The following is a 10,320-nucleotide window of genomic DNA, read 5'->3' as shown; positions in this document are numbered from 1 at the left end:
ACTCTTTAAACTATAAGTCCCCACTTGTATATAACATTTCTAAAGCAGCATATTAAGATCAATAGTACTAAATTTGTTAGGTAAAGCAATAAAAAGCTGGTTGTAGTAGCAAATGTTATTTTTTTGAAATTGCACTCCGTACATAATAATTGGACAGTAAATTCAGCAATCTAAAAGAATTTAACTCATGTAAAAAAGGTTCGAAGTGATGACATCTTTTGTCTTGTTGCTATGCAGAGGCGGATGTAGAATTTTAGTTCTATGTGTTCAATATTTAAAGTTATGAGTTCATATCTACTATTTATTGTAATTTTAGAAATTTTTTACACATAAATTTGTGCTCCACATCGAAAGTACTGGGTTCAGTTGAACCCGGTAATTCTATGCTACATCCGCCCTGTTGCTATGTCTTGAAAAATCTGGCTATGCTAGGTAATTAAATACAAATGTTGCTAATAGTGATAATTAGGCTCTCACATAATCACATAACTAGGTAAATTTCTCCAAGTTACACATGTAAAAAAGATTCCCAGTGATAACATCTTTGAGCTGTTATTGAGATAAACATGGGTTCTAGTGTAAGAAATAAATAAAAAAGAACGCTTCATGTTATTATTTTCATCATTTTTAAAAAGCCTTTAGTTTGTTTTAAACATTAACAAATAAACAAACATTTTCCCACCTAATCGTGTTAGAAACATTATCATAGTGATAAATTGCGAAATCCCAAGTTTATTACAATTATAACACTATAAGAAAGAGAGCTCCTATTCTTATTGCTTCCCACCAACAACTCTGGAACTGAAGAATATCACATATATATCTGCCAACCTCTTCAATAATCCCGGACGAGAAAATTTTAAAACTATGTCAAATTTACTAGATGGTGGTGACCTCCGGTCACCGCTCATCCCTTCGGCTGTGGACGAATATTCAAAACCGAAAAAAGTAACGATGGATCAAATGTTTGAAAAATATTGCGGAGAGTTTGGGTGGTGGCAGTTGAGGCATTTCTTGCTAACGAGCATGGCTTGGGCTCTAGAGGGGATCCACACCATGGTTATGATTTTTTCGGATCGTGAACCAGGTTGGCGGTGTACGACGAGCCGCGGGTGCGGTTCAACGGCTAAAAGTGTGTGCGAGCTTGAGCCAGGGTCTTGGGAATGGTTCGGTGGAATTGGAAATTCTACGGTGTCGGAGTTTGGATTGATATGTGGACAAAAATACAGAGTTGGACTTGTCCAAGCTTTATTTTTCGCTGGCTGCATGATCGGTATGTTCATTATATTTTTCTGCATTTTTTTTCTGATTTAATTGAAGAAAAATATAGAAATTATAGTCTTGATCGTTTTGAACTATGGAGGTTAAGCATAGACATTAACGCTTTTCCTTGTGCGATTAGAACAGCATAACAGCATCTTTTACATCTTTAGCTCATGAGGTGCATTTGTCAAAAAGGTGTAGAAGTCACTACCGGAGCATTTTTGTTGAATGATGATAAATTAGATAATAAAAAAGAATTACATTAAAAGAGATTGTCGTTGGGCCTACTGACCTACGTCCACAAGGGGAGGTGATCACAATCAACTATATAAAAGAGAGTACGAAATATCAAGAGAACAACCTTACAAAGAGACACACAAGTGACAGGTTAAACCTTGTCTCAAAAATTCTTCCCTTAAACAAGACTCTCAAACCCTAGACTACATTTTAGATGTTACTAAATGAGAAGGAAAAATTCTCAATTTATAGGAATCCAAAATATTTTCCTTCAAGAAAAAGGACTAATCAAATATGGGAGTCTTATCATTTTCTTCTAAAAAAAAAATCCAAATATGGTAAATACATAGTCCTTCTTCAAGGAATAAAAAAAATCAAATATTGGTAAGAAAATCAGGACAAACACCTAACAATTCTCCTCGGCCAAATTTTTTTGATAAAATAAACTTGATCAATCTTTTTCACGTAACCTTCAAAAGGTTGCAAGGTTGCATCTCTAAATTTCCACCACAAAGTTTGTCTCAACGTGAGTAACACCCCAGTCAAATTTCTCAGACAACAATCATGATTATCGTCAAATAGATTGTGGCTAGACTAAATTTGCCTAGATGAACCTGTTTTGAACATCACTCTGATACCACTTATTAGGATCGAAATAAACATGTGTCATGCGAAAGTTAGTAAAACAAACCTTGAACGACGATAACTTAGACAACAAAAGAGAAATACGTGATTCAGTCAATTGACCTACGTCCACGGGCAAAAATGAGCAATCACCTATATATAAAAAAGAGTATATAATATCAAGAAAAAGATATCTTTTCTTTTTCTTGGCTGAAACATCCCGATTCACCGAAAGCATCTCTTCTAACAATTTTGTTGTTTCTTTGATCAGTTTGTACAAAGTTGACGAGGACGTGTTTCCCTTACTTCTTCTTTCCATTTTGTTTGATTAAATTGATACTCTCGTCGTCCCGGGCTGTTTGATGCATTTCGAGTTTTGAAATTTAAATTTCTCACTTTGATAGCAAATCAGACATAAAACTTATAAGTTTTTTAAATAAATTTTACATATTTAAAAGTTATATAAAATTATTATAAATCTCAATAATTAATAATATAAAATATTTAAAAAGAACATAAAAAAAATCTCAATAAAAAATAAACTTGTTTAACAATCGAAATTTAATAAATTGGGACAAGGCGGAGGGAGTAATAATTAAGATCAAGTATATCAAACTTAATTGAATGGGACAAAAGCAACGACGATAGACGACATATCAGACCAAAAGGTAAAATATAATAAGGACGTCAAGAAATACTATTGAATCAAACCCGTGTTTGGGGCTAATTATTACGAACGAAGGTGGAGTTTATTTTTTCGATAACTAATGGGATGCAATAATATACTATGAGGCCAGTATTATAATGAAAATTGAGAATATGCTACATCAATTATTCGGTCTTCCTTGTATGCTACTGGAATAGACTGCTTAATTTTCGATAATTCATCCAAATAAAATCAATAAAAAAAGACAACTCTCGAACAATGTGTATTTAGTTGATGAATAGTTTATTAGGAGTACTAAGTAGGGTATGGAGCAGGTAGGTTAGTCTCGCCAAGTTTCTCTTGGCTAGCCTCTTGCAATACTATGGTGGGACCCAGCTTCTTGCCTTCTTCATTCTTTTGATATTAAGCTAGTATTTGTCACACGACGTCTATTTTTCCATGCATATAATATAGGATATTATCTTCCTTCAAAAATATAACTCGTGCTACTTTATTATAATGGTTTTGGCTGTTTAAGGACATTACCTAATATGTTTGAAAGTATTAATCTTCTCCAGTAAAAATATCGATCGGACATTCATGAAAAAGACAGAGGACCTAAACAAAAGAAAATAATCTTCCGGTACTATTTTACGTGCCACTCTTTTGTTTTGATATAAAAAGAAAGACACTTTTATATATTTGAAACTTCTTGCTTTAAATTTTTAACTTCATTCATATTATAACATACTGTTAGGATCGGGAATCCAGGTAGTGCGAAATTTAACCAAACAATGTTATAATAACAATAACAATGATAATGTAAGTTGATAATAACGGTAATTAAAGCATACAAAGGAGGCACAAATTTAACGTGGTTCGGTCAAGGTGACCTACGTCCACAAGCGGAGAGGGGCAATTTTACTATAACAACCGGCACACAAAAGAGAGTACAGAATTAGAGATGAAACTCTAATTATCCCAAAATATATCTCAAGAGAATAACCTCGCTACAATCACTCACAAAGAAGAGGTTCACTCAAAGTGTTTCTCAACACTAACTCTATGAAATATAATAAAACTCTCTATTACAAGAATGCTCAAAATGAGTTTCTAATGAAAATATGGAAGGATTCAAATGAAGTAAGATGTCCTATATTTATAGGGCAAAGTTCTTGGTCCCAAGTAAAGAGAAAAGAATAAAAGAAAATATTTTTATTCTTTGGCTCCAAGCTAGAATTTTTTTACTCCAAGATTAGCCATGAACAAACTTAGGCCATGTTTTACGTTTATAGAGATATCATAATACGTTTAAGACCACAAATATTAAAAGTATTGTTGGCATGTGCCAAAGCTGATCCTTCTTTTCCCAGTAAACAATATTTTGTAAAATAAAACATAAAGAGTAACTGTTTTATTTTTGTAACCTAACATCTCTGTTTAAATATGTGGCACTATACACAATAGTATATAGTTTTGTAATTTACTTTGCTGTGGTTGCTAATACTCCTCAAAATTTGAAAATTTTATGAATAGATGAGCAAGATATTCTTTGTTTTGGAGATGGGGTGGTACTTGATATGACCAACTTTGAGATATTAAGAAAATGTAGTACTAACATTTTAAAATTAACGGTTTTCAGGTGCTGGTGTATTTGGACATCTCTCAGACTCCAAATTGGGAAGAAAAGGCTCCCTCACAATCGTTTGCATTTTAAACGCCATCTTTGGTTGTCTAACAGCATTCTCGTCGGACTACTGGACTTATACCTTATTCCGCTTTCTTTCCGGTTTCAGTACTGGTGGCACTGGCCTTTGTGCTTTTGTTCTTGCCACTGAACCCATTGGCCAGTGCTGGCGCGGCGTAGCAGGAATGTCCACATTCTATTTTTTCTCTACTGGAATAGCCTCTCTCTCTGCCATTGCTTATTTCTTCCAATCGTGGCGCTCTCTCTACATTGCTTCTTCTGTTCCAGCTCTTCTGTTTGTTATCCTCATACTTCCTTTCCTCCACGAGTCACCTCGTTGGTTCCTCGTTAGAGGAAAAGTAGATGAAGCCATGAAAATTATGCATAAAATTGCTATTTCCAATGGCAAACACCTTCCTGATGGCGTTATTCTTGCCGTCGACAGCGAAGTGAATAATGACGATGATGCTCTTCATTCTCAATCCGAATCAAAGCTGGAGCCCGATACCAACGAAGCGTTAAATGGATCCCTATTAGATGTACTAAGGTCTCCTCTAACGCGGTTTCGGTTGTTCTTAGCTGTGATTATTAATTTCTTTGTTTCAGTTGTCTATTACGGGTTGAGTTTGAACGCTGTCAACCTTGGAACCAATCTTTACGTCAACGTTGCCCTTAACGCAATGGCTGAAATGCCTGCCTATTTTTTAACCGCATTATTGTTGGATAAGCTCGGTAGAAAGCCATTAGCAATATGGACAATGTGGTTCAGCGGCGCTTTTTGCTTAGCAGGAAGCTTAATGAAAGGTTACGGAGCATGGAAAATCATTCGAATGGTGTGTGGAGTTATAGGTATATTTTTTATGGCTGGGACTTATAATTTGTTGTATGTGTATTCGATGGAGTTATTTCCAACTGTGGTGAGAAATGCAGCATTAGGATGTGCAACTCAGGCGTCGCAAATGGGGGCAATTTTGGCACCCCTTGTGGTTGTTTTAGGGGGTGGCGTACCATTTGCAGTGTTTGCAGCTTGTGGGATAGCTGGTGGGTTACTGGTAATTTACCTGCCTGAGACCTTAAATAGGCCATTATATGATACTATGGCTGGAATGGAAGAAGCAGAGGCAGAAAAACCATGTATTCTTGCTTAATTTTGCTACCTTTTTCTTGTTAAAATTGTACTTTTAGTTTGTGACTGTTTGTACTTTATTATGGGAGAACTATTTTTGCATTGTACGTAGATTTACTATTATTCCTCTTAAATTAGGTATTCGTAATATGGAAGCTCGAAATTATGCTCTATGCTGTTGATAGTAGGAGTAAATATATTTTGTTCCAAACAGAGTCGTTCTCTCTCTTATCTTTGTTTACCCTTAAAATGAGTAACAATTAAATTTGTACGCGATTGAAAAGATACGTGATTTAATTTAACGCGAAATCTAAGAACAACAAACAATTGAATTAAAGGAAAACAAGGCGATCAAACCAAATTTGATGAAACAATTAAGCCTGTCTTTGGGTTTGAATGCTGGAAACCGGTTCCAATCGAGTCCTCAGAGATGAACTCGGTTGCAACTAAAGAAATGATCAGCTGAAGAACACTTTGAACAATAGCTAGAAGATAAAAGTAAACTTTATTGCTTTGATATGCGTGTCAACAGTGGTCAAAAAACGAAAAAGTTCTCCCCTTTATATAGTAAGTAATTTCAATCCTAGCACAAGTGTAAATAAGGTAAAATCCTTTTTATCTAGCTAGTAAAATACGATTCGCAATTAATATCGGGCGTGATCTGTGCCGTAATATCCGGTTGATGGCGGATATTTCGGCTCCTCGTTCGTCCTCTCTAATCGTCTTCCCTTTAACTTCGTTTCTTTGTTTTGCTTGAGCTTGATTCTTCCTATGTTTGGCCATGCCTGATTCTTGACGCATCATTCGTGCCCTCGGGCTCTGATCTGTGGGCGACTTCGGCTTTACCGAAGCCAATGTCGAACCACGTTGTTTCTCGTTTTTTCATCGGTAAATCGGGGGTAACTTTATCCACGATTTTACCCGTACACGATACACAACCTTGTTACATCTTTTATAATGATGGGCGTGAAGAAGGAAAAATGCAATATGCTAAATGAACTTCTTGTGGGGTCCATCCCATTTGTAATAGGCATGTGCCTATGATTATTTTGGCCCCAAGTTTGGAAATGAATGGGGGAGAATTGAAGCTCCTCTTGTAGCATTCTTGGAGGCTAAGTATTTTCTCCTATAAAAGGAGAGCTCTTTCACTTCTTTCAAACACACCAACAAAGAGAGAAAGAAAGATTGAGGCATCACAGATAGGGTATAAGAAAATAGTCTATGAGGAAAATAGAGAGTGTAAGCGATATTGTAGTGAGGTGAAATATCAAAAGAGGGTTATTTCTTTTGAGTGTTGTAGTGGTCTTTGCAGTATTTTACTCGGGCCTACAAAGTATAAAATTCCTTACTATAGTGATATCAGTTGCTTCTCTCGGGGTCGTGGTTTTTTCCCCTTATTCAAAAGGGTTTTCCACATGAAAATCTTGGTGTCATTATCACTCTTTTATTCTTGTTGATTACCGTATCTCACTGCTATATTATTATTCCGTTTTTATTATCGTGAATATTATTACTGTGGAGATTTATTTCCAACAACTGGTATCAGAGCACAGGTTCTGCTCGTTCACAGAAATACTATTCACTGTTGGTAGTACTATACTCGGTGAAAAAAAAATGTCCGGAGTAAAGTACGAGGTAGCAAAATTCAACGGAGATAGCTGTTTCTCAACATGGTAAAGAAGGATGAGAGATCTGCTCATTCAACAGGGATTACATAAGGTACTAGATGCTGATGCCAAAAAGCCTGATACCATGAAAGTTGAGAATTGGGCTGACCTGGATGAAAAGGTTGCTAGTGCAATCAAGTTGCACTTATCAGATAATGTGGTAAATACATTGATGAAGACACCACATGTGGTATTTGGACAAGGTTGGAAAGCCTATACATGTCCAAAACGTTGACAAATAAATTGTACCTGAAGAAGCAGTTATACGCCCTACACATGGGTGAAGGTACGAATTTTTTGTCACATTTAAATGTGTTTAACGGACTAATCACACAACTTGCCAATCTCGGAGTGAAAATCGAGGAAGAAGATAAAGCCATCTTGTTGTTGAACTCGTTGCCATCTTCGTACGATAATTTGGCAACAACTATCCTGCACGGTAAGACTACCATTGAGTTGAAAGACGTCACATCGGCTCTTCTACTCAATGAGAAGATGAGAAAGAAGTCTGAAAATTAAGGACAAGCTCTCATCACAGAAGGTAGAGGCATGAGTTATAAAAGGAGTTCAAGCAATTATGGTAAATCTGGAGCTTGTGGGAAGTCCAGGAACCGATCCAAGTCAAAAACCAAAAATTTCTACAATTGCGATCAACCAGGTGACTTCAAAAGAGACTGCTCAAATATAAGGAAGGGTAAAGGTGAAAGCAGTGGCCAGCAGAATGACAACAACACAACCGCCATGGTGAAAATAATAATAATAATGTTGTTCTCTTCATAAATGACGAAGAGGAATGTATGCACTTGGCAGGTCCAGGGTTTGAATGGGTGGTTGACACAACGGCATCTTACCATGCCACACCAGTAAGAGATCTTTTTTGCAGATATGTAGCAGGTGATTTTGGCACTGTGAGAATGGGTAACACAAGTTACTCAATGATTGTGGGGATTGGTGACATTTGTATCAAGACAAATGTCGGATGCACATTGGTTCTAAAGGACGCGTGACATGTACCTGATTTGTGGATGGACTTGATCTCGGGAATTGCTTTGGACCGAGATGGGTACCAGAACTATTTTGCAAATCAAAAGTAGCGACTCACCAAAGGATCATTGGTGATTGCAAAGGGAGTTACTCGTGGCACGTTGTACAAGACAAATGCATAAATATGTCGAGGTGAATTGAACGCGGCACAAGATGAGATTTCTGCAGATTTGTAGCACAAAAGAATGGGTCATATGAGCAAGAAGGGATTGCAGATTCTTGCTAGGAAATCACTCATCTCTTTTGCAAAGGTATAACAGTAAAACCTTGTGACTATTATTTATTTGGTAAGCAGCATAGAGTCTCATTTCAGACATTGTCTGAAAGAAAATTGAATATGCTTGATTTAGTATATTATGATGTTTGTGATCCAATGAAATTGAATCGATGGGCGATAACAAATATTTTATTACTTTTATTGATGATGCTTCACGTAAATTTTGGGTTTATATCTTGAAAACCAAAGATCAGGTGTTTCAAGTTTTTCAGAAGTTTCATGCTCTGGTGGAAAGGGAGACGGGTCGAAAGCTAAAGCGTCTCCAAAGTGACAATAGAGGTGAGTACACTTCAAGGGAATTTGAAGAGTACTATTCAAGTCACGGGATTAGACATGAAAAGACAGTTCCTAGAACCCCACATCACAATGGTATCACCGAAAGGATGAACCACACCATTGTTGAGAAGGTGAGAAACATTCTCAGAATGGCTAAACTGCCTAAGTCATTCTGGGGTGAAGCAGTTCAGACAGCCTGTTATCTGATCAATAGGAGTCCATCAGTTCCATTGGAGTTTGACATCCCAGAGAAAGTTTGGACTAACAAGGAGGTGTCCTATTCACATCTAAAGGTGTTCGGTTGCAGAGCTTTTGCACATGTACCAAAGGAGCAGAGAAAATAGCTGGATGATAGATCTGTTCCCTGCATATTCATCGGATACAGAGATGAAGAGTTCGGGTATAGATTGTAGGATCATGTAAAGAAGAAGGTCATTAGAAGCAGAGATGTAGTCTTCCGAGAAAGTGAAGTTGGAGCTGTAGATGATCAGTCAGAGAAGACAAAGAATGGTATAATCCCTAACCTTGTTACCATTCCTTATTATTCTAACTATCCCACAAGTGCAGAAAGTACGACCGACAAGGTTGCCGATAGGGAGAGCAACCTGTTGAGGTTACTGAGAAGGGGGAGCAACTTGATGATGATGTCGAGCAAGTGGAGTATCCCACTCAGGAAGAAAAACAACCTCAACCTCTGAGGAGATCAGAGAGGCCAATGGTAGAGTCATGCAGGTACCCTTCCACGGAGTATATCCTCATCAGTGATGAGAGGGAGCCAAAAAGTCTTAAGGAGGTGTTGTCTCATCCAGAAAAGAACCAGTAGATGAAAGCTATGCAAGAAGAGATGTAATCTCTACAAAAAATGGCACGTACAAGCTGGTTGAACTTCCAAAGGGTAAAAGACCACTCAAATATAAATGAGTCTTTAAACTCAAGAAAGATGGAAATGGCAAGCTTGTTAGATAAATGCTCGATTGGTGGTTAAAGGTTTCGAACAGAAGAAAGGTATTAATTTTGATGAAATTTTCCCACGTGTTGTCAAAATGACTTCTATTCGTACAATCTTGAGCTTAGCAACTAGCCTAGATCTTGAAGTGGAGCAAATAGATGTGAAAACTACATTTTTTCACGGAGATTTGGAAGAGGAGATCTATATGGAGGAGCCAGAAGGATTTGAAGTAGTTGAAAGGAAACACATGGTGTGCAAACTGAATAAGAGTCTTTATGGATTGAAGCAGGCACCAAGACAGTGGTACAAGAAGTTTGACTCATTCATGAAAAGTCAAACTTACATAAAGACATATTCTGATCTGTGTATACTTCAAAAATTTTTTTGATAACAACTTTATTATATTGTTGTTGTATGTGGATGACATGTTGATTGTAGGACAATACAAGGAGCTCATTGCAAAGTTGAAGAATGATTGTCCAAGTCATTTGACATGAAGGACTTGGCCCAACACAACAAATTTT

At 36.8% G+C, this 10,320-nt stretch overlaps 1 protein-coding gene across 1 annotated transcript; it reads left to right on the top strand.

Annotated features, from left to right (window-relative positions):
• The first annotated feature begins 750 nt into the window (after nt 1–750).
• Nucleotides 751–5,756, top strand: LOC104222757 (organic cation/carnitine transporter 4-like). Its single transcript, XM_009774047.2, has 2 exons — nt 751–1,273; nt 4,413–5,756. Exons 1-2 carry the CDS (start codon nt 868–870, stop codon nt 5,603–5,605), a joined length of 1,599 nt encoding a protein of 532 aa, XP_009772349.1. The 5' UTR covers nt 751–867; the 3' UTR covers nt 5,606–5,756.
• The last annotated feature ends 4,564 nt before the right edge of the window (nt 5,757–10,320 follow it).

The sequence above is a fragment of the Nicotiana sylvestris genome, chromosome 7 (assembly GCF_000393655.2).
Source record: "Nicotiana sylvestris chromosome 7, ASM39365v2, whole genome shotgun sequence".
Classification (NCBI taxonomy): Eukaryota; Viridiplantae; Streptophyta; class Magnoliopsida; order Solanales; family Solanaceae; genus Nicotiana; species Nicotiana sylvestris.
Note: the sequence above shows the minus strand (reverse complement) of the source record. Positions and strands in the feature narration are given on the sequence as shown.